Here is a 25,023-nt window from a genome sequence, read left to right as displayed (position 1 = left end):
TAATGTTGGATGTTTTAATATATACCAAATACTCATATTTTAAAAGTTTTCCCCAAGTATTGTGTATACAAATCTGAATTTATAAAGAAACGTGTGAATACATCTTTAAAATAAATGTATTGAGCCGAGGTGGGAAGTAACTATTTACTCAAGTACTTTACTTAAGTATAATTTGGAGATACTTGTACTTTACTTGAGTATTTCCTTTTAATGCTACTTTGTACTTTTACTCCACTACATTAATTGTGTACCTGGACTAATGATGTGAAATATATTCAACTCTTAAACAGACCTGGAGTAAATTCGCAACCCTGCAGTATACAAAGTCATTCAAACTAGCTGCACCTTTACCAGCTTTGATAACACTTTAATGATCAATATAAAACACATCATATTATTCTGAAAAGGACCAATCTGCAAAATGACTACTTTTACTTTTGGTAATTTAAGTATATTTGTATGCTACTACTTTTTGTACTTTTACTTGAGTAACCTTTTGAATGCAGGACATTTACTTGAAAAAGTAAAGTATTTCTACACTGTGGTACTTCTACTTTTAGTTAAGTACAATAACTGAGTAGGCCTACCTCAAATGTGTGGGTTAATAACCTAGTTATTTTCCACCACAAACGTATATTCAAAGTAGGCTATTATTATATTGTAAAATACTGGCACTCGCCCTTGTCCAGAAAAGGGAAGCTCTAGTCTACGCCCATTTCCCGCCTCCAACAGGTCTCATATATTTCAGAGCAAACTGGAAGGTTAGATTAAAACCTTTATATATACAGTCTATGATTAAAACACGTACATTTACTGTCTTTTTAGAAACCGTGACAGCAGGCCTGACACCAGGTGGTCGTCGTTAGAAACGAGAATAATTTACCAATACATTTTGTTACTATCGAAACTCAGACAGGAAAACCGGGATGTATGAAAGTCGGGACATCTTCGTTTTAAGCTGCCTCTTTTTAAAGGTCCTGTCTCAAGACGGTAAGAACATATTTACAACAAAACTTGCTGTGGTACTTTTCCCAACGTTTGTGTTCTCAATCTGCTCCCTTGATGGAATTTACCCAGCGGTGTTTTCCCAGTACTGACGTCACTACAGAGCAGGAAAACAAGCATTCTGAGACGACGATACAGTTAGTTGTTATAGATTGCCTAATAATGTATTGCGCACCTTGGAGGTGCAGTGCAGGCATATTAAAGCCAGACAGTCTGTCTAACAATAATGTTCTGTTAATAAACAGCGGTGGAAAGTAGGCCTACTTCTACTCAAGTACTGTACTTTAACTTAAGTATACATTTGAAGTACTTTATCCAATTATTTTCATCGTATACTGCTTTATACTTCTACTCTACTACATGTTAGAAGCAAAGGTTGTACTTTTTACATGTATTGTCCAGATTTATTTACTTTTACTTACTAAATTCAGATTTTGACACACAACACAATTATTTGGTATAGATGAATCCCTCCAAAATTATATTTAAGCAGCAATTTTGCTAAGAAGTTTTTTGTTAAAATATAGGCTATATTAAACGCTTTTACCATCTTGATGCAGTACTTGAAATGGAGTATTTGTACAGTTTGGTATTATTACTTTTTCTCAAGTAAAGAATCTGAATACTTTGTTCACCTCTGTAAATAAATGATATCTGCATCAAAGTGTCACTTTAACAAAAATGACAAATTAAAATAAATAAATGAATAACTCTAACTACATACAGGCTCAAATATAAGTATTTTACTGTGTCAAAAAGAATTGTCTCACAGTTGTTCCAGGGAATAAGAGTTATTTCTAAGAACTAGTAGTCGGTAATGATTCACGGGTCACATTCCATGGAAAGGAAAGGAAAACTCCCATTATTTCCTACATAAATGATAATAATAACATATGCAAGTTACCGTGCAGGCAATGTGTCTTTGTAAATACTATACTTATTTGATGATCTCTTAAGTGATATCAAAATGTAAATGTTTACCGTTTCACTTTCTTGAAGAAAGCTATGAACTGTGGGAAATGTGGTCATTGGCTTCACATGACCCAATTAAGATGAAGTAGCTTTTATCTCCGGATAAGTTCATATGTTTTTTATATCTGTATCAAGGAATTATGTTTTATCAAATGTCTGTATTTTCTCTTTCTTTACCGAAGGATTACCACAAAATGTGTCCCTACAATGGATTAATGATTTCGAGCAGAAGGTGACCTGGGAACCAGCACAGCACCTGGTGAAAAACTGCAGATATGATCTGACTGCAGAACTAAAAGACAAATTTAAAAGTGAGACACATGTGAGTATGCATGCATTTCGTTTTTTGGTTTGAATGTAATTGTATTTAATAGTTTTTCAGTGTATACAGCACCTATTTTAGTTCCATCATTTCCTGGATAACAATAACCTCAATTTACTAATGTTTTTTATATCATTGTTAGAAATCTTAAAACATGCATAGACTCTCTTATTATTATTATATCTATAATAATATATTGTTTTGTTATATTATGTTTACATAAATTATTACATTATTTTCGTGTGGGGACATTTCTACATTTTTTTAGGAAGTTGCTTGTTTGAAGAAGTATTCAGTGCGTTGTGTAAAGATAAAGATGTTGAAAGACTATGATGTAAAATATATTGCATTACATGTTATAATCCGAGAAGTATAATTGAAAAACTCTAAAGTAGCAAAGATAAAACTCAGAATGTCCCCTTTCAGGCTGTGGTATTATAATCTATATTGAAATATAGCTTTTTTAATTATTATTATCTAAAATAAATGTATAAGCAGCATTTATATGTTTCAGGATGGAGCAATTTCCAGCTGCTTTACACCTAGTTTGGTAGTTCAATGTGTTAGCACGCGAATAACATGTTATAATTCCTGGAAAGTACTGCTTTTTGTTCCTCATTGTTTTTGTTTTGTTCCGCTTTCCTATTCTTGGTGGATTTAGAACTCAGCCACGTCCCCCTTGAGCCTGAAGATGGTGATGTGCGGGGGGTTTCTGAATGTGTCTGTAAACAGTAGTTGTGCAAGATACGAGCCAGTGATCGTCACTTACCCAGGTAGCTGAATGCTTCTGCTGCAGTTGAAATTGCATTACCATGTGTTTGTTTATAATGCTGTGTGTGTGTGTGTGTGTGTGTGTGTGTGTGTGTGTGTGTGTGTGTGTGTGTGTGTGTGTGTGTGTGTGTGTGTGTGTGTGTGTGTGTGTGTGTGTGTGTGTGTGTGTGTGTGTGTGTGTGTGTCATATCCTGCCAGATCTGGTGAAGGACTTGCAGTGCTTCATTACTACCCCCACGGAAACTCACTGCATCTGGAAACAGACCGCTCACACTCCCTCAAATCTGGGTTTTTTCTATCAGTGAGTTTATTTTTTGCTAAACACAGACGCATGTTGACAAAGTGCAGACAGTGTTCCCTGCCTGGCCTTAGAGACAGGCAGATGTAAGAAAACATGGCTGCCAAAAGAGGAGCCATTATACCAACAGCGTGGAGGAACTGCTGTGGGAACAACGCAGCACTTCCTCATACAATGCCCACAATTCAAACCTCATCCTCAATTCTTTGAAAAAGAAAACTAAAAATCTTACTAGACTCACATCTCAGGTCTTTTTATTTTCTATTATTATTTTCTTATTAATGTATTATATGAATTCATCATCAGAATTATGCTGCAAAATAGTCAATAACTCACCTTAACTTTTTCTATCTGTGTTTTAAATAAATAAATAATTCATGTTCATATACTATATTGGTTTCCTTGTAAAGAAAACATGTTGTTATTGCTTTTCGCTCAAAATGGTTATGAACATAACTATAATAGTATACAATAATTAAGAGTTTTGAGCACCATATAAATAATGTGTATTATTATTATTATTATTATTATAACCGCCCAAATGTATATTTATACTGTATATAGATGTCGCAATTGTACAAAGCTTTGGCCATACTGTAGGTCATTATGGTCATGCCAATTACCCTATTTGAATTGAATTGAATGGAAAAACACATTGGTGTGCAGTGCTGTTGTGTCACAGTAAACAGGACCGACTAGCTGTTACCCAATGTAAATGAGTAAGCTGTATTTCAAAATCTCCTGATACACACAGCTTCATCACATAAGATTCAGCAGAACCCGAGTGGCAGGAAATACTTTTTGTTTAACTGAGGCTAAAATCCCCGTGTTCGTCGACCTCGCTTTTTATCGGGTGTCAGTTTAAGTTTAGGAGACTTTTTGTTGACTCTTGGAATGTTTATTCATCGAGTCTCTTGTCAATTTAAGTTTAAGTAAAATCACATTACAACGTACCCCAGTCCATCTGCCTATCCTTTAGCAAGTAGGATAGCTGCCAGAAGTTATCGTTTGGCTCAGGGGACGCGGAGCAGTGAAACTTCCTGCAGACTCTAGGGGACTCAGAGCCGTAACCATAGCCGTGGCAACATGTTTCAAATGGGGGGTGCTGTGGGGATGACACCAGGGCCGGTTCTGACCAATTTGCTGCCCTAGGCAAGATTTTAACTGGCAATGAAAAACCTCTACAAAAGACCAATACACTACAAAAAGAGAAACTTATTGACATGGTGGACAGCTTATATAAAAAGGCTTCAAATGTATTTAGTATTAGTACGTTGTGTATTTTATTATGTGAAGCACTAAATGGTTTTAGAAAAATATCGACTCTTTGTTTGTAGATATCTACTAAACTAAAGCAAATAAAGAGAGTAGGCCTGTTATACTGAGTGATATATATTTTACACACTGCTCTGCTTTCTGCATGGACCTCACAGCTGTTCTCACTGTAAACATCGCGTTGCGATGAAAGCAGTTAATACAATAATATCCAGGGGACGCATGCAGAGCTGTCATTGGCTGAGATAAATCCGGCCGTGCGTCACGACGCTTTGAAACATCTCTGTTCCCGGAAATGCATCCACGAAGGAGCCGTGGAGGACCCATCAATGTATCCTCGGGTATAGCTCCTCCAGAGAGCCTCCTCGACGCTCGATCCTCGGTCCTCGAAGTGCATTTAGAGAAATGAGATGTCCTTCAACATGGCGTGCTGAAATTAATTTCCGGGTCACTACCGGAGGACCGAGGAGTCGAGGAGGGGGATTTGATGAAATGAGAAAGGGCCCGGGTCTCTTGTTCTATATCGTATAAAGCTTCACCCTCTAAGGCTATCGCTATTGGGTAATCCCACTGCAAGTGTGCAGCACTGACAGACTTAATCCACGCCCACCTATGACGTGGGCCCCACCTACGGACTCACTTCCGTATAAATAGGAAGTAGTCTCTACAATCTGCTCCCACACAAACAGCTTTTCTTCAGCTATTCCCGAATCTTAGAGGGCTGCACCTATACTCATAGAAACTGGGTTACAGTATGTAACCCCAGTTCTATATCGTATAAGGCTTCGCCCTCTAAGGCTATCGCTATTGGGTTAAGGGCGAAGCAGGATGTAGTCTAGGCCAGTGGTTCTCAACTGGTCAGGCCTCGGGACCCACTTTTTACTTGGTCAATACATCGCGACCCAACATTTTGAAGCACTCAAATCTATCTACCCCAAAAAATTGTGCTGTAATATATACGCTTTTCAGCATACAATATTAATAAAGGTGAAGTACAGTGTATATATCCCTTATATCCCTTCACAGAACTAAAGTATGCTTTTAAAAAAGGTTTAATGAGATGATGGAATCAAAGCTGAACTATATAAAAAGGCCCACATGCTGAAAACCCAACCCCAGAAGGGGGGTCTGGGGGGATTCTCCCCCAGGAGAATTTTAGAAATACTAACATAAACTATGCATTCTGGTACACTCTGAGAAGAAAATAAATAGATGTATTACTACCCGACATGTTAATAATATTTTATGCCATTGTTTGTTTTTCACTTTGTTCTGACATCTTGCTGCGAGAAGAGTAAAGAGGAGATAGTCTGTGTGACTTACTTTAAATTGTGGGTAAAGGTAGATAGCTCCCATTGTTCTGTGACCTGTCAATCATCAAACCGGGGGTCATATTTCATTATGTGTTCATTTTTGTACCCATGGATGTATAATTATTATTATTATTATTCTCCGTGGGGACTTCCGGCAACAATCTTGATTCTGATTGGCCAGAAGACTCGAAAAAACATCAGATATTTTATTGAGAAGATGTTTATGGTCTCCGTTGCTTCCAGTCCAACGCCGACTGCATGCACAGCGTTAGAAAAATAAAAGTTTGACTTTTTCCCCCAAAAAAAAAAAATTAAATTAAATTTTTTTAAAACATTTTTTTCTCTTCACTCACACATCCGCGACCCACTCCAAACGGGTCCGCGACCCACTTTTGGTTCGCGACCTACAGTCTGGTCACGACCCACCAGTTGAGAACCTGGTCTACGCCCCACTGGTCCGTCCGAACTTACCAGAAGCACAAAAACACACCTGCTCAATTAATAACCCATGTCCATTTCACCATGCGTAATGGAGCATCACATTCCCAGGGAATATAGCATTAAAAAATGAATATTCTCCATCAGGGAAAGTAACCAACGAGACACGGCAGGCAAAAACATCGTTTTTCATGCACTGGTCAATTTTGAGATGTTGTGCTATTTTGATTCCATAACATGTTTTCTTTCAGGCTTTTGGAAGTAAAACGTACAAAATACACATTTAAGTGTTTATTTTACTAGTTTGTCTATTTGCGTTAAAAAGTTAGCATTCTAACGTAACATAAAGTACCGCGATCGCTGTTTGCACCATGTCATCACATCAGATATATCGTTGCAAAGTTCAGTTTCTCCTGCACAATCTCATCGGATCCAAATATGGTGATTTCCTTTTGTATCAGCAACCAATCGTGAAAGTACAAAGGGGTCTTAAACCAAGAAACGAAATCTCATTGGCTGGTGTCAATTTCTGATAACGTGATTCGTTCAGATGTGTCACGTGGTGTGCTAAAACACTTCCTGGTTAGCTTTCCGCTAGAAATTTAAATCTCAAAATGGCAAAAGAACAGCGAAAAAAACGTTCGCAGAGAAGACGACAACAATTGTCACTTGCACGAAGCAATGTTATACAAAAAACAAATGACCCTCCCTGATCATGAAATACCTTCACGGAGTGCGTCGAGGCGCAAGCTGTCATCCAAAGAACAGGAGGATTTAGCTAGCGCCTCACTGCAATCTTTAAAGGTCCTTTTCTCAAAATTAGTTGTTTCTCCTACTCTGAGTTCGAAATCTCCACTTCAGTTGCACGTACATACACCAAACCTTCCAGTTATATTCCTATCAATATTATGAAGGCTTTTGCAGAAGGGTTTGTTCATATATCCTTCATAGCCTGAATTATACAACATTGTATACCTAAAAACATGGCGAAAATTGATATTTTAGGGCTGTTGACAGTATTTTCTGATTTATGGAGTGATACAAAGAGATATCCAAAATCCCTTCTGTAAAAGCCTTAGATACTAATATGACTACAAAATGAAACCAGAATTTTGAACCTGGCTTTATCCAAAGTTGAGATTTAGATTCCTGAAATGTGTTAAAATTGCACATATGTAATGAGATAATGGTTAATTAGCATATTTAAACATGCTATTTCAGAAAACTTGTAATACAAAAGACAATTGCCTTATTGTAAGTAATTAACTGGATACATGTATAGCTTTCTATCTTTAAGTAAAAAAAAAGTACCCTATTCATCTGGGGTGTCTCGCCTTAACCTTTTGGTTATTAGGCAGCACGGATTGTTCCTCTGTCTCAGACTTACCTCCTACCCACGGTCGTAATGAGCCCACAGGGGCCATTATTACGCCTTGTGTGGACAGCACTGCACATTGTCATCACAGGAACAGTGTCTCGCGCTCCGTGCAGAGCGGCAGGAACTCTTGTTAAAGAAAGCCTTTTTCCAGGGTTCCTCAAGGGGAAGAAAATCAGGGGTTTTTACTCCCGCTATTTTCTGGTCCCGAAGAAGACGGCGCGGGGGGAATGAGACACATTTATCTTCCGACACTGACACATGATCTGTCAGTGTCCAACAAGGGAATGGCCTTTTCCCATGCTGACGATCAAACAGGTGCTGGAGTGTGTTCACCAGGGAGACTGGTTCACATCCATAATCCTGAAGGATGCATTATTCCCTATGATTCTTCCACGTAACCATCATCCCGAAACACAGCAAATTCCTGCGTTTCTCATTCCTGGCTCCACGCACTTTTTCAAAGTTGGTGGAGACGGTTGGAGCAGCTACTCAGAATGGGGATGAGAGTGTTATTTTACCTGGACGACCGGCTGTGGCTGGCTCGCTCTAGGGAGGAAGCGGCTTTACAGACGATACAGCTCGTATCTCATCTGTCAAGCCTGGGTTTCATTATCAACTGGAATAAGAGCTGTCCTCTTCCCTCCCAGGTTATCATTTAACTGGGAGTGGAATTGAACTCAGCCCGCATGAGAGCGCGACTCTCACAGCAGAGAGGGGAGGAAGTGACAGCTCTCCTCTGGCGCGTCACACCCCGCGGGCTGGTGACAGCCCTCTCCGTGATGCAGCTGTTAGACATGATGTCAGCTGGTCACGTGGTGATCCCCCTGGGTCTCCTTCACAGTAAGGAGACTCCAGAGGTGGTTTATTCGCCTGCGCATCGACCCTGTGCGTCAGAGGTGTACATTCCTCCTTCGGTGGGTTTGGATTTGACCTACTGGAAAAATCTCCACCTCCTGTCAGTGGGGGTGTCCCTGAGCAGAGTGACGTCACACACCACAGTGTTCACAGACGCATCTCTCGCAGGCTGAGGAACGTGCATGTCGCAGGCAGTGGGGCCGGCTCACTAGTCTCTCCTTATAAACTGGATTTTTTACTTTCTCCGTATGGAAAGTAATCCAACACTTGAGTGTTGAGTGGTTGAGTGGTGAGTGATTTGTCTGCCCTCTCTGTGGCTCCGTCATGTCTCCAGATCCAAGGAGATGGCAGCTCAGCTGTGTTGCGCCCTAACCCGGCTTTTATGCCAAAGGTGATCACAAGCTCTTTTAGATCTAGAGTGATAACTTTGGATGGCTTCTTTCCTCCTCCTCACACATCAGAGGAGGAAGCCACATCTCATCTCCTCTGTCCCGTGCGCACTGCGCACGCTGTCATGCTATATTGCACGCACGGCTGCTTTACGCAGTTCCCAGCGTCTGATTGTGCATTATAGAGAGCGCTCATTAGGGCAGCCTGTCTGCACAACGCCTGTCACACGGGCTGTGTGAGGCTGTGTCACACAGGCGTATGTCTCCTCTGGGTTGGATCCCCCAGAGAACATCAAAGCACACAGCACCAGAGGAATTTCAACCTCTAAGGCTTTGCACGGAGGAATGACAGTGGAAGACATTTGCACTGCTGCATCTTGGTCTTCACCCTGTTCTTTTATTCGTTTTTATTTGAAGGATGTCTCCCATTCCTCTCTGACACACTCAGTACTGAGTGTCCTGTCAGAGTGAGTAATGTCGGGGACTCAACTGCGTGCCCTGTCTCCTGCCTGTCGGCACTTAGAGAGCTGCCCTTTTCCCCCCTCTTTGATCGTTTTAACAAGTGGGACTTTGGTTTCTACTTTTTATAAATGAAAGGTAGCCTATTTAGCCTACCTTCATTCCCTTATGGAGAATATTCATTTTTTAATGCTATATTCCCTGGGAATGTGATGCTCCATTACGCATGATAGGAGACCTTTAAGGAATTTAGGCAAACAAATGTTGAAACATGTGAAAAGGTACACTTTACCTTTTTTACCTCGAGAATAGGTATCAGGTTTCAAAATTTGATTTCCTGATTCAGCAAACTAATAAATCAATCAACACAAAAAGTCAGCTCCGGACTTCTGGAAAGTTCGAAAAGTCTGAAGATTAAAGAAAAAGTAGATTTTTACGTCAGTATTTTTTATGAATTTAAAAATAAATAGGGTGTTGCGTGTTAATTAAATTAAATTAGAAATGATATAAAGCTAAATGTTATTTCCTCTACAGAGAGTTAGGCTAGCAGCTAGCTGTTTACCCTTGTTTTCAATCTATGCTAAGCTAAGCTAACCGTCTTATTTATCTTCATATTTAGGAGTATTAATACTTCCATAAAACGTCAAACTCTTTTTTAAATTGTATTGAACCCAGTGGTGTCCTCTAGGCCAGGTGTGAGTTGTATATATTTTTATTTAGATGTTTGTGAAATGGTTCAGCTAATTTGTTCAATTGTTGACTTCTCTGAGGTGTTTTTTTGGCCTAACTTCACTGCGTTTTCTCTGTCTTTCCCAGCTTAAACAACGATGTCATTAAAGAGTGCCCATCGTACGTTCACCGCGGCAGTGACAGGACCGGCTGTGATCTGGAGGCAAACATAGAAGATTCCATCGTCTTTTCATTTAACGGAACGCTGAAAAACCAGACTGTGAGGAACACCTTCAAGGAAGAGCTGAGTTCGAATGGTACGCCATGTATCAATAGTACTACAGGGGTCATTCCTAGCATTCCGTGCCATTCCATCGATCATTTTCCATGATTTGTTGTTATTTCATCTGAATGACGGCTTGTTAAAAGTGTCCACCATGTTACAGGCATTCTTGAATCTATTGATAAGTGTTTTGAATGCACAATTCTTAAAATATGTTCATCATCTAACAGCTGAAATATTCCTTGCTTATATATATATAGACATTTTATTCATTGGGATAAACCCCTTGAGATGCACCATCTCGTTTTCAAGGGGGTCCCGACAATAGCAACAACTTACAGACATACATAAACAAAAAGACAAAATGCAAAACATGACACACAAGACAAACCACATACAGTCTGTTAAGTGAATTCAAGCAATGCACACAATCATTACAATTTGAGACAGTCAAGCAAATCAGTTTCATCAATATCAGTTAATAACAAGTACAGACCAGTTGAAAGTGAGATAACAATGCATGTTTAAATATACCCAATGATGCAAGAGATCTAATAGCAGCAGGTAAAGTATTCCAGTCAGTTGGGGCTTTGAACATAAACGCTCTTCTGCCAATCAATTCAATTCAATTCAATTCAAAACCTTTATTTATCCAGGTAAAATCCCATTGAGATCAATGATCTCTTTTTCAAGGGAGACCTGCAGCAGTAGGTTCCACAAGAAGACATAAAAACATATAAACAACAGAACAACAAAAGGACATCATACAGCAAAATGTACAGGGATTACAATTTACATATTTAACCACAAGTACAGGTACCAACAGCATCTGATTTTGTAGCATCCAACCGAGCTTTAAAAACATGTAGTGGTACTAGCTTGGTAATTTTCCATTCTTTTTGCAGACTGTTCCATGTTAGTGGAGCTGCACATCTAAAAGCTTTCTTCCCTAAGACAGTCCTAGCACTTGGCACATTTAATAAAACCACAGCATGCGATCTCAGGCAATAAGTACTTTCAATTCGCAGAGAGATCAGGGAGCAGATATAAGATGGTAGTTTATCCAACATGGCTTTGTAAATGAAAAAGTACCAGTGACTGAGCCTCCGTACAGTAAGTGATGGCATAACCGCCTTGGTATACAGGGTACAGTGATGCGTGAGTGCTTTACAATTTGTCAAAAATCTCAGTGCACTGTGATACGCAGCATCTAACTTGCTCAGGTAATTGGCAGGTGCATTCATATATAACAAATCACCATAGTCCAGCACAGGTAAAAAGGTCACAGTGACTAGCCTTTTCCTGGCCTCAAGCGAGAAACAGGACTTATTTCTGTAAAAGAAACCTAGCCTAACCCTCAGCTTTTTAAGCAGGTTATTGACATGAAGTTTAAAAGTGAGACAGTCATCAAGCCAGATACCCAAGTATTTGTAACAGGTAACCACTTCAAGTTGTATTCCTTGCGTAGTTACAATATCCAAAGCAGTCTCTGGTGTATTTTTAGCTTTAGCTTTCGAAAAGTGCATTACCTTGGTTTTATCCACATTTAAAAGAAGCTTAAGCTCAGAGAGCTGAGCCTGAATAATGTTAAAAACAGCCTGTAATTTAACAACAGCCTCGTTAATCGAGGGACCTGCACAGTCCATAACGGTATCGTCCGCATAAAAATGTAAGGTTGCTCCTTCGACATTTTCACCTAAACTATTAATATAGATAGAGAATAATAGCGGACCTAAAACTGAAACTTGTGGTACACCATTAATCAATGGGGAGGGGACAGAGAAATAAATCTGAACAGAATGTCTAACTTGATGAATTGGTGAGTAGGGTACAAAATACTGCTTTAAATAAGGGGGATAGTTAAGAGAAATGCATTTAAATATCAGCTGAAGCCAATGCATGTGTCTTCTTACATTTAAAGAAGGCCATTTAAGTTGGTTATACATTGTGCAGTGATGTGTACGAAAAGGACAACCAAGAACAAATCTGCATAGTCTATTGTAGGCTATGTTGAGTGGAGCAAGATCTGATTTATGTGCATTTTGGTAGACAACATCACAATAGTCCATAATCGGAAGAATAAGTTGAGAAGCAATTCTCTTTCGGACACTGAGCGTAAAACAATTGCGAGAGCGGTGTAAAACACTGATTCCGTAATTGACTTTTTGTATTACATGCTTTATATGTAGTTTAAAATGAAAGTTCAGAGTCTAGCCATACACCAACATTCGTCAATTTAAGTAGGGCAGTTGTTGTGGAGTGATTAGGCCTGAAACCAGATTGAACCGGGGATAAAATATTATAAGTATTGAGATAATGTGACAGTTGATTATAAATTATTTTCTCCAAAACTTTGGAAATAGAACAGATTATAGAGATTGGTCTATAATTATTTGTATCAAGTAAATCACCACCTTTATGCAGTGGAATGATGCGTGCACATTTCCAAATAGCCAGGTGGACAAAGACAGGTTGAACAAATCAGCAAGTGGGTACATGAGAATATGGGACGCCAATTTGATGAACCTGTTTTCTATACCATCGAGTCCTGCACTGCCATCCACTTTTAATTCTGTGATAGCATTATGAACTTCGTGTGGTAGAATCTTCTTAAAAGAAAAAGAACTGTTGCAGTATGAGTTACAGTACTATTAGAAATACCAGTCGTCAAATAGGAGTCAGATAGTAGTGTGGAACATACATTAGCGAAATGCTGATTAAATATTTGGGCAATGGATAATGGGCCATGAATTATTGTATCAGCAGTTCTTATTTTATTAATAGAATGTTTACCTGATTTATTTAAAATCGATTTAATTTTAGTCCAAAATTGCTTGGGATTCTTAAAGTCCGATGTGAGAGATTCTTTATAGTAGTTCGATTTAGCATTTCGTGTTTTGGTTTTACTCAGATTTCGGAGATGCCTGTATACTTCCCAATCGGCTATAGTTCTTGAATGACGATATATCGACCATGCTTTATCCCTTTCCCTAAAGAGACTGATGAGTTCAGAATTGATCCAAGGGAGATGTTGACCTTTGACCTTAACCGTTCTCACAGGTGCATGTTTGTTCATGACATCAGTGAGCTCTTTATGCAGAAAATCCCAAGCATCTTGTACAAAAGGTATTAGTTGAAATCTGTCCCAATTAAGGGCAACAACATCATTAATAAATAAATCAACATTCCATTTTTTATATTGTCTGATTTTGACTAGTTTTGGAGGTAGTTTAATTAATTAGATTTCCATACGCAATAAACAATTGAATGATTGCTGAAGCAATCCGACATGACACCAGCTTTTAAGATTCTGTCAGGATGTGACATCAGTCAAGCAGAGATTGGGTTCTAAGAGTGATACGAGTTGGCTCATTAATTAGCTGTTTAACATTTAGACTACTGAAAAGTCTTTTCTCTCTATCAGATGATTTATCCAACCAAATTTTGTTGAAATCACCAAGCAAGATTATTTCATTTCCGCAGGAAATGGAGTTGATAGTGTCAATTATGTGGTTAAAAGACTCTGCAGGTGAAGAAGGTGGCCTATAGATGCTACCAATAGTTAAGCATTTATTTTCATGAAAAATAATTTTAAGAAAAATGCATTCAAAATGTAGAGGCTCTATAGAAGTAGCAATTAGCTCAGTCAGAAGGTCCCCTGCTGCATCTATCAGATTTGTAAAGCAAATAATTTGTGATTTGTAGTTCACTATCGGAAATGTTACTACTAAGCCAAGTTTCAGAGAGTGTGATGATTTTAGGTTTATGTAGAACAACCCATATCCGAAGTAAATCAATTTTGGGCAATATATACTCCTGATATTCAAATGAATGATTTGTATACCCTTTAATTCATCCAGTCTGGAATGAATAGCAAATAATGTTCCTGTGACTTGTTACGCATACATGCGATTCATGATTGTAAAGATTGCTAGATTCAACCATTAATGTAAAACAGACATACAAAACATTCAAACACAAAAAGAAAAATACAGAAAAACACAAAACAACCTTTAAGAAGGCCCAGCAGCCCAGAGGCCTGTACTACGAAGCAGGATTTTCGCTTAGCTGGCTAACTTCAGGGAAAACTCAGGGTTTCCGGTCCTACGACGCTGGTTCTCTTTTTAGCGGGCTAGATCTCCATGGTAACTTATGCTGAGCGGCTAACCTGCCCCGGAGCAGGTTAGGTTGCAGGCTAAGAGCTCAACTCAGTGAAAGCACCGCCTGCTGACCAGAGGCGGATTTAGGATTGTAGGAGATCCGGGGCTTAGCCCAGGAGTTGTTGGGGGGGAGGGGTGCAGGGGTACAGTGCTAGCCCTGCCTGGGGGTGGACCGAACATCCTTTAGGGGGGTCGTCGCCTCCTCTTGGGGGGTCCGGGGGCATGTTCCCCCGGGAAGATTTTTTTTTAAATATTGAAGTTGAAAGCATCAATCTGGTGCACTTTGAGAGCAACATTAACCCTACCTTAATAACACCTTAAAGCGGACAAAAGGCACTGGAGAACACTCATTAACACCCTTTAATGAAGCAAACTAATGCCTTAACTCACTCAAATAGTCGTTTACTTATTAAGGTGAAACGAATGTGCGTAGAGTTTTAAAGGATGCGTATAGTCTCACCTTGATTCTGGCGCATTGCTTATTGTTTTATAGATCTATTCTCATCCACCATCTTTGTTTGTGACGTAAAAAATGTGTAAGAGTCACGTTTCTGAATCGGACACTCTGAGTGGATGCAGTCACAGCCAATCAGAGTCTGATTCAGAGGGTTGCCTGTCAGTTCCGTTTGTTATGTGTACTGAAACGAGAGCCGGTATAATTCCACGTGCGAAAACAAAATAAAAAATGGAATACGTTATTTTAGTGTCTTAAAAGTAGACTGAGGTATGAAGGGTTAACGTTACATCTTAGGATCATTTTTAGTCATGTTCTTTATACATACTAACATAAGGGTATACTTAGTGTGGTTACTCCATGTTTACTAGCTATAACATTAACGTCACATCACTCTTTTTCACTTCTTACTCAGTCAGCCAGAGTGCAGATATCACCATTAGATTCACAAACCTGAAACATTATCCATTTCTTCACTGCTGGTGATGACATTGTTGTCAGCTGCTGATACTGCTGCTGCTGATACTGCTGCAGCTTGTGGCGCCTGCTTCAATGACAATAACTTTCTAATATCCATAACTGTATAGGCTATTAGCTTAAAACTCGTCAGGCACTAGGAAGGATCACTTCTACTTCAGGGCAGGCTACGCAGTACGCAGGCTAATGTCCCGCAGCGGATGCCTCTCTGGTGGACTCCGGTAAGTGAAACATCCGGGGCTTTTCAGAAAACATCCGGGGCTTGAGCCCAAGTAGCCACCCCCTAGCGCCGCCACTGCTGCTGACCAATCAGAGCTCAGTGTGCAGAGTTTAAAGCGATCAAGTCATATTACAGGAGAAAGGCAATACAGAAAAGCTGCCGTTGCAGGAAAGACGGCCGGCAAAAATCACCGACTGTGTGAACGTGAACATTAATAGAATATCACCTCCCATCTTCAGAGCAATCTGACTATTATAACATTAGCGTTAAGAAAGCTTACTTAAATATCTGCCACAACATAAGTAACCGGATCAAAGTAACAGTACGTACAGTCCGCGGCATATCACATCATAATGTATCATATATCTCCTTATCTGAGTCAGCTGAGCCGTATCTGGCCGTGCAACACTCACAGTGTCACATACTGTATGCAGAAGTATTATTTTAAGCAACACATTAAGTTGACGAAACACTCGAGTCAAATGTAATTAAAGTCAGATCCACTCGATATCATAAACCTGTTAATGTACGCATTCAAACACTTTTTCTTTTACCAGCTGTATTCACCTTGCAGGTGCAGCTATGTGGCTTTTATCCTGGATAAAGTGTTTAAGTCATGGATGTTTAAAGTTTAACTTCTTCATATGTCTAATATTATAGTTGACTTTTCATTCAGGAAGTATGACGCGCTGCGCTGTCAGTACGCTTCTCCATGTTTGTGATTGGTCGAATGCTCCAAATACCACCCCTTTCATGTGAACGCGCACCTAACTAGATAGGACACGGCTGGCTTGAGCGATCCACTTGATAACCCACGTCGTAGTACAGTTTAGCGAGAGCGCGTATGTTTTGGATTAGGCCAACCGGCTAACTCAAACATATCCAGGTTAGGTTAAACCAGCTTCGTAGTACAGGCTTCTGAACACCAAATCCCAGAGCATTACCATGAGTAAACTTAAACATAAACATAATAAATAATTACACAGAGCTCAGTCTGGATTACGAAGAGGATAAAGAAGTCATAGCTCAAAGAAATTCATCCGAACGAACACAAACATTATTTAACAATAACAGCCACTTGGGGCAGTATTGCAATAGTAGTAGCCAAAGAAGAACGTGCCAAAGAAGAAGAAGTGCCGTCAACGTCACTGTAAAATGTAAACAAACAACACAACTGAAAGAGCCAGGCGGGTGCCCACCTGTTAAATAAAGTTATAATAAACACAAAAGAGAGTGTCAACAACATCTCAGCAGTCATGACACGTCACGTAAACAGGTTTCTGATTTTAAAGAAGATGAGAAAAATAAAGAACAAGAGAAGAGAGGAAACCGAGGAAAAAGTCACTTATACCTCATTCACATCAATGGTGTTTCAGGGCCGGTTCGGAGCTGGAGCTTGAAAAGCACCGGGTTTTCATGTTCACACCGCAGTGGAGCAGCCTCACATACCTCATTCACACCAACGCAACTCCGGTTCAAGCTCCGTGCTAGAGCTTTTCAGGTTCAGAACCGGTTCTTCGGTTTAGCTCCGGCTCTTTTCACACTGCCCAGAGTCCGACTGGTGCTGCGTCATTGCGTCATTGTTTGCGTCATGACGTAACCGTTTGCGTGCCTGCTTCATAAAGCCAAACCGCGCGGAAACCCCTCACAGCTGACACCGACAACAACAACAATGGCCGATTGTGCTCCAGCTTCCTCTGTACCTCTTCGGAAGACCAGATTCCCAGTAGGTAGCTGGTCTCTTCAGTGGACCACTGCTGCTTGTTAAGTTTCTCCATCGTTGTGTACAAACTGGATAAAACGCCGGCTTTTTGTTGTTGTTCAGGAGTTGATCCCGCCCCCGCCTCAACGTAAGCGTGACGTATGTGGTGCTTTTGCTCTGGCCGGACAATTTGTTGGTGCTCGAAATGAACCGGATTCCGGAGCTAATACCTCATTCACACCAACGGTGTTTCAGGGCCGGTTCGGAGCTGGAGCTTGAAAAGCACCGGGTTTTCCTGTTCACACCGCAGCGGAGCAGCCTCTTAGGTCCGGAATCCGGTTCATTTCGAGCACCAAAAAATTGTCCGGCCAGAGCAAAAGCACCACATACGTCACGCTTACGTCGAGGCGGGGGCAGGCGCAGGGGCAGGGGGTTTTGGCTTTATGAAGCAGGCCCGCAAACGGTTACGTCACGACTAGGGATGCACGATAATTATCGGTCCGATATTAGGAATTATGACGTCATTCCGATAAACCCGATACCAGTATTAATAGCCCCGATAATATACAATATATTTTTTGGGTAAAAAAAAACAAAAATATACTGCGGTGTGGGTGGATTGGGATGAAGTACTGTGGTATTAGTGGTTTAGGAAGAGGGGAGTTTTTCACAAATCCAGCGCTCCCTAACTCGTGAAGCCAGGACAGTAAACAAACATGTCGTCGGTGGTATGGGCGTTGGAGCTATGTGCAACTCAAGGCATATGCTCGAACCAGAGCTGCCTGGACGCTGCAATCATGTTGCGCACTATCCGTGCTGAGTGTGCTGACTTTTCGTACAATGTCCCACTGTCTGGCTTCCTGCATAAAGTCAAGTGCTCGGCGCAGTTGTGGCGAAATGTCGCTCCTCTGTTTTCATTTAAACAGCTCCGTATATCCGTTAGCGCAGCTAGCTAGCACCAGATGCTAACAACAACAATGCACGTAAGGTCTCTCTCTCGCTCGCTCGGGCCACACATACACACACCCTCCCGGTCCTCCAGATGGCCAGTCGGTGCCTGCCGGTGAGCGTGGAAGTGTGGTCTGCCACAAGCGGGCGACAGGAGCGGGGCTGTCAGCATCAGCTTGTAGATGGTATTTTAAACTCGATGCGCTCTGAAACTACGGGGCGGCCGAGGAAAAAAAATACACATGCGTTAATCGCGTTAAAATAATTAGTGGCGTACATTTTTTTTTATTATCGGTATCGGTCTTGAGAAGCAGGAAGTTATCGGTATCGGTTTAAAAAAACCAATATCGTGCATCCCTAGTCACGACGCAAACGATGACGCAATGACGCAGCACCAGTCGGACTCTGGGCAGTGTGAAAAGAGAGGCGTTGTTGTGTGCCATCAACAACAACGCAGAGGGTGCACGGGTAGAGGAGAAAGTACTTCATGTTGAGTTCACGGAGCTTGCGTTTGACTGGATCGAAGCTCTGGCGTCTTCTGGTAAGCTCGGGACTGAAATCGGGATATATGCTGATGTGTTTCCTGTTGTAGTCCAGAGACTTTTTCTCCCTGGCAAGACGAAGGATTTTCACTTTGTCCTGGAAGTTCAGCAGCTCGATCATGAGGGCTGGCACGGGAGTTTTGCCTGGCAGTCGGTGAGCGGTGTGCCCTCTCAATGATCGGCAGGATAGGGAAGGCATCTGGCCCCAGGAGCTGCGGGATGAGCCGAGACATGAAGCCGATAATGTCACTGCCTTCAGCGGACTCCTGGATTCCTACGAAGCGAAGGTTAGAACGTCGGCTCCGGTTCTCCAAGTCATCAACTTTAGACATTAGGAAGGAGTTGTCTTTCTCAAGCTGCTTGACTCGAGCGACACACTCGTGTACATTGTCCTCATTAGCCCCGACACGCTGCTCTAACAAATTGACCTGGTCTCCCAAACTAGACAGGGAATTGTGTATCCTGCTCAAGCTACTTTGAATGGGATCCATTTTTGAGTCAATGTGAGTCAGCATGTCGGTCTTGATTTGCTGAATCGTGTCCCACAAAGTTTGCAGAGACATGTTTCCCTCTATAGTTGCAAATGCAAAAAATACAATAATCCAGAGACCGTAGTGAGCCGCTTTACTATGTTAATCAAATGTTCATGGGTTCAGATCATGTGGATCAATGATATGAGCTTTAAAGAGCTAATTTAACAGCGACAAACAGACGAGCTTGAGATGCGCTTACTCACGCTGCGACCATCTTGCTTACCCTCTTAAATATATTTGTACAAAGCATTCCAAAAAACTACTTTTGAGGCACAATGTCATTTTAACCCATTGATTCTCTTTAGGGGCATGGCAGTTTGGCCTACTAAAATTATTATAACTAGAGCTAATATCCTGGATATCGTTGTTTTTTGTAGGTAGAGGGGGATTAAACATGTACAACCAAGCTTTTACAAATAAGCATTAGCCCTTTTAAAGGCTAAATATATCCTATAATGTATTGGGGACCTCCATGGCACTGAATGCTAGGAATGACCCATAGAGGTGTGTTGAAACACTTTTCCGTTCAGTCTTAGAGTCTCTTTCCTTCCTTGTTAGTAGTTGTTTCTGTGGAGATATGTGTAAGTGTGCAGTGTGTTCAAGTGTAATCCTACACTAACACCATTGGATCACACAATGCAGGAAAGCAGAATGTTTGAGAGGGACTTTCCCACAGGCCACAGTTGCTTTTCATTATCTTATCATTGTGTATGGCTGTATCCTAGTTACTTTATGTCTGTTTCCATGCAGTGAGAGCTCCTGCCCTGCAGTGGAATGTCACCAAAAGTGGGGGTAAATTCAAAATCCGCTGGACTCCGCCCAGCATCAAAATCACTTGGGAGTATGTCATTACATACAAAGAATGCAGTGAAGACAAGGTAAGAAACACAAGAGAACAATATTAGTAGCACCTCAATATCTGATTCTAACATTGACATATTTTACTTCCAAGCCATATAGATGAATAGATGTGGTTTGAATTCTACAAGGTTATTAAAGGGTGACTTTGTGAAGTGGGACCAAGCAAAAGTGATCGTCCGAGGGAGTTCTTCTTATCATGTCATTTGTGTAACCCTCAAGTCATGTCCTTCCTCCTAATTACATTTGCATAGACCTTTAAAAAAGAGAAAGACATTTTTCGGCACATTTTGTTCCTTGTATGTTATTTAAATTATTGCGTTGATGCACAATACAAACATAATGGGACCTAATGTAGAAAACAACTGTTTGTGCTACTAGTGGTGTCTTCAGAGCAATTTAATTTGAAAATAAAACTATATTTAAGTTGTGAAAAGTATAAATTGTTAATTCTACAACACAATTTACTTTTGGTTCATAATCAACAGTAGTTCAAATTAGGTATGTGATTGTTTCTAAGATTCATAAAATAATGTCTCTAATGTAAAGGTCCCCTATTATACAAAATCTACCCCCCCCCCCCCCACACACACACCTTATCACCTGTATCTCCTCCTAGAGCACCATTGTGTTTTATTAACCGAATCATTTCAGAGAGGGGCGTGGCCAGCAGCAGCTCATTAGCATTTAAAGCTACAGACACAGAATCAGCACTTTTGGAACAGGGCTGACACAGAGGGGTTTATGGGATGCTAATGATCTGTTTGGTATTTCAGCCAAACACTTCAGAGACATGTTTTGTATCTGTGACCTGCAATCTATTGTTGACAAATAGTATAATAGGGGACCTTTAAATTCCACATCATTTGTGTGCCTTCACTTTCTCACAGTCTTTAGCTGGTGTCGGGGAAACAGCTGAGTTCACGTTTGTCCCTAAGTGTTCGTACGGAATAACTATTCATGCCATTGGAGAACTTGGAGCAAAGACACTATTGAGTGACGAGAAGTATTTTGGTATGGTCGTCGTCTCTTTATCTATTTTCTTATCTTATTGAAATTATTATATCTATTATATTTAATTAGTTTGAGGTATATAATACTTTACGTGAGTATTTCCTATTCGTGACACTTATAATTGTAGTCCATTATGTTCAGAGGGGTTTATTTTTCTTTTAAATGCCTTGCAGTTATTTGATCAATTGTTTAACTACTTGTTTCTTTACACATTCAAATTATTTGAAAATATGATGCATTTCAAAATATGAAACTCTCCAACATAAAATCTAAGGTTAAGAAAATAGTCGAAATTCGTCCTTTTCAATTATCTGTATATTTACTTGTTTTAAAAAGTGCTGGAGATGTACTCAGATCTTTTACTTAAGTAAAAGTAGAAATACCAAAGTGTAGAAATACTCCAGTACAAATAAAACTCCTGTATTCAAAATGTTACTTTAGTAAAAGTACAAAAGTATTAGCATCATAAGTACTAAAACTGAAAGTATTCATCATGCACATTGAACATTTTCAAAATAATCTAAATTATATTGATCATAATTGGTTATCATTGATGTTTAATGTTGCAGCTGGTGAGGGGGGGGGGGCTACATTTAATGGTAAAATGTATTTGAGGAGAAATTACAATAGTTGCCTCAAATGATGTGGAGTAGAAGTTTATAGTAGTAGGAAATAGGAAGAAGTAATAGGAAATACTTAAGTAAAGTACAAGTACCTCAAAATGTGTAATTACAGTACTTAAGTAAATCCACCACTGGTTTTAATGGTGTAGCTTGAACACACTGCGGCTGTATAAGTCACTCATGATGTCTGTGATGTTTTTGCATGCAGCTGCTGAGTCAGATCTCAATGCGTGGGTGTATGTGGCCATCATCCTGCCGCTGATGGTTGCTGTCCTGGCAGTCCTGACCATCGTGTATTGCAGGAAGTACGTAGAGTCTTCACCTCCACCTTTTAGCTCTGCTTGAATGAAGTAGTGTGCTTGCCTCTGGTCTTAAACTCTCTTTCTCTCTACAGGAATAAGGAGATCCTCTTCCCCGAAGTTCCACAACCTCGGGACCTCATCAGCGACATTTCTGACAACAACAACAAGGTCTGTGTTTTTTTAAATACAAGGCTCGGGACCCCCATTGACACTCGTAGACACTATGCATTAAATCAATTCACACTATGCCATCAATATCTTGTTCCTTTTGATACTGTCGGATCTGCGCACATTTGTACACAAAGCTTTTCACTTTTCATACCAATACTCTCCATATTGTTGTCTTAATATTAGGGATGAACGATAATTATCGGCCCGATAATTATCGGTCCGATATTAGGAATTATGACGTCATCCCGATAAACCCGATACCAGTATTAATAGCCCCGATAATATACAATATATTTTTTGGGTAAAAAAAAAGAAAAAAATACTGCGGTGTGGGTGGATTGGGATGAGGGGCGCTTGTTTTTCACTCGGCTCCTCCCGTTTTGCCAGTACTGTGGTATTAGTGGTTTAGGAAGAGGGGAGTTCACAAATCCAGCGCTCCCTAACTGGTGAAGCCAGGACAGTGGTATGGGCGTTGGAGCTATGTGCAACTGAAGGCATATGCTCGAACGGGAGCTGCCTGGACGCTGCAATCATGTTGCGCACTATCCGTGCTGAGTGTGCTGACTTTTCGTACAATGTCCCACTGTCTGGCTTCCTGCATAAAGTCAAGTGCTCGGCGCAGTTGTGGCGAAATGTCGCTCCTCTGTTTTCATTTAAACAGCTCCGTATATCCGTTAGCGCAGCTAGCTAGCACCAGATGCTAACAACAACAATGCACGTAAGGTCTCTCTCTCTCTCGCTCGGGCCACACATACACACACCCTCCCGGTCCACCAGATGGCCAGTCGGTGCCTGCCGGTGAGCGTGGAAGTGTGGTCTGCCACAAGCGGACGGCAGGAGCGGGGCTGTCAGCATCAGCTTGTAGATGGTATTTTAAACTCGATGCGCTCTGAAACTACGGGGCGGCCGAGGAAAAAAAATACACATGCGTTAATCGCGTTAAAATAATTAGTGGCGTAAACATTTTTTTGTTATCGGTATCGGTCTTGAGAAGCAGGAAGTTATCGGTTTCAAAAAACCAATATCGTGCATCCCTACTTATTATGCTTTACACAGTTTTTTGGTATATCTAATGTATATTTCATGTAAATATTTCTCAAAATTTGAATGTTATAATAGTTGTTTTTGTCCTTTTCTTACAATTGATCTTCCTTAACTGGCTTTTTGTTTTTTGTTATAAGCACAGCTACAGTGTAGTTATGGCAATAAACATCTGTATGTGTAAACCTACTTGGCAATAAACCTGATTCTGATCAAGTCACGAGGAAATTAAGACCAAGACATAATATATTTGTTCTGATCTAAATTGCAAAAAGTGTGTAATCACCAAATGTATGTATGATTATTGTAATATTAATTATTAATTAATTACCATTTCCTTCCTCTTTTCCTTAGAGCATGGGCGGCAAGCTGTACATCCCCACAGAGAAGGAAGACAACTTTAACGTCACCCTGGTGACAGACCCCCAAATCTGCAAACTGGACATCAGACACGACTCAGCCTAAATCTGCACCATTTTTCTGTCTCAACAAGACCATATAAAGACTGTTACACTAATGAATCCATGAGATTCATTACCCAAGTACATCAAGGGAGCTATCAAGTCAAACTTCCATTGAACCATCGAACTGTGGCAGCTACTGCATTCCTGTGCATTGTTCTCTTCAGCAAAGCGGAATGTGTTACACTGAAGGACTTCAAAAAATATCAATATTCTAGATACAGTTGTTTTTTAACGCACAACAGCAGTGTGATTTTGTCTGATTTGTTGGGGAGTGTGTCTGTCTCTTAGCAGGAATACCGAAAAATGACTGTTACCGATTTCCGTGAAAGCGAAGCACGGACCAAGGATTAACCTCTTCAGTTTCAGAACCGAATCATAGGTTGGATACACGCATTATTTTTCACTCAAACAGTCCACCAGTACATTCCTATTTAATGAATGTAAGTCTTTTGTTGCACTAAATGATTTGCTGCACTACTTTGGTGGAATCAATACATTAATGTGTCCCTATTTGAAGCAATACATATAAAAATAATCCCATTTGTACAAAATGGTTACAACAATTTTTATAGTGATGAATAGTTTTAGCACTTTCCAGGCATTACATCTGAAGCGTTGGTCCCAGATTGTATGAGGATGTGAGGAGTTTCTGCTTTTCTCTGTTATATAAATATTTTGAGTTTAATTGGTTTTGGCTTGCCACATAGTGAGCCAACATGTATCTGTACTGCTAAGCCTTATATTGGCTACCTATCTTACTTCGTCGTCTTCTTCATCAGCCAGCATCCTTGGTATCTGTTGTTCACTGAGTTGATTCTCGCTAAGTAGCCAATATAAGGCTTAGTCATTTTGCCAAATAGTGAGCCTGTGTTGATGTATATGTGACCTGCCCCACCGGGGAGGGGGGGGGGCTGCGATAATAAAAGGGGGTTAGGATACTTAACGCTAACCTGGGTTCCCCAATACGAGCCCTTAGGACAAGTCACGCAGATAAGAATACAAGGATGGGCAGGGACGCGGCCTCAAGTTCAAATGTTTACAAACGTTTATTATATAAATAATCAAGTAAAAGTTCAGTAGTACAAAA

The 25,023-nt window shown here is 40.4% G+C and overlaps 1 protein-coding gene across 1 annotated transcript; it reads left to right on the top strand.

The window, feature by feature from the left end:
• Positions 1-447: 447 nt before the first annotated feature.
• On the top strand, positions 448-25,023 carry il13ra1 (interleukin 13 receptor, alpha 1). The gene is made up of 10 exons (XM_034210578.1): positions 448-990; positions 2,160-2,299; positions 2,961-3,072; positions 3,269-3,371; positions 10,292-10,461; positions 20,214-20,341; positions 21,212-21,335; positions 22,167-22,263; positions 22,353-22,428; positions 23,827-25,023. The coding sequence occupies exons 1-10, from the start codon at positions 927-929 to the stop codon at positions 23,935-23,937; spliced, it is 1,125 nt and encodes a 374-aa protein (XP_034066469.1). The 5' UTR covers positions 448-926; the 3' UTR covers positions 23,938-25,023.

This window comes from Gymnodraco acuticeps, unplaced genomic scaffold (assembly GCF_902827175.1).
Source record: "Gymnodraco acuticeps unplaced genomic scaffold, fGymAcu1.1, whole genome shotgun sequence".
In the NCBI taxonomy this organism is placed as follows: Eukaryota; Metazoa; Chordata; class Actinopteri; order Perciformes; family Bathydraconidae; genus Gymnodraco; species Gymnodraco acuticeps.
Note: the sequence above shows the minus strand (reverse complement) of the source record. Positions and strands in the feature narration are given on the sequence as shown.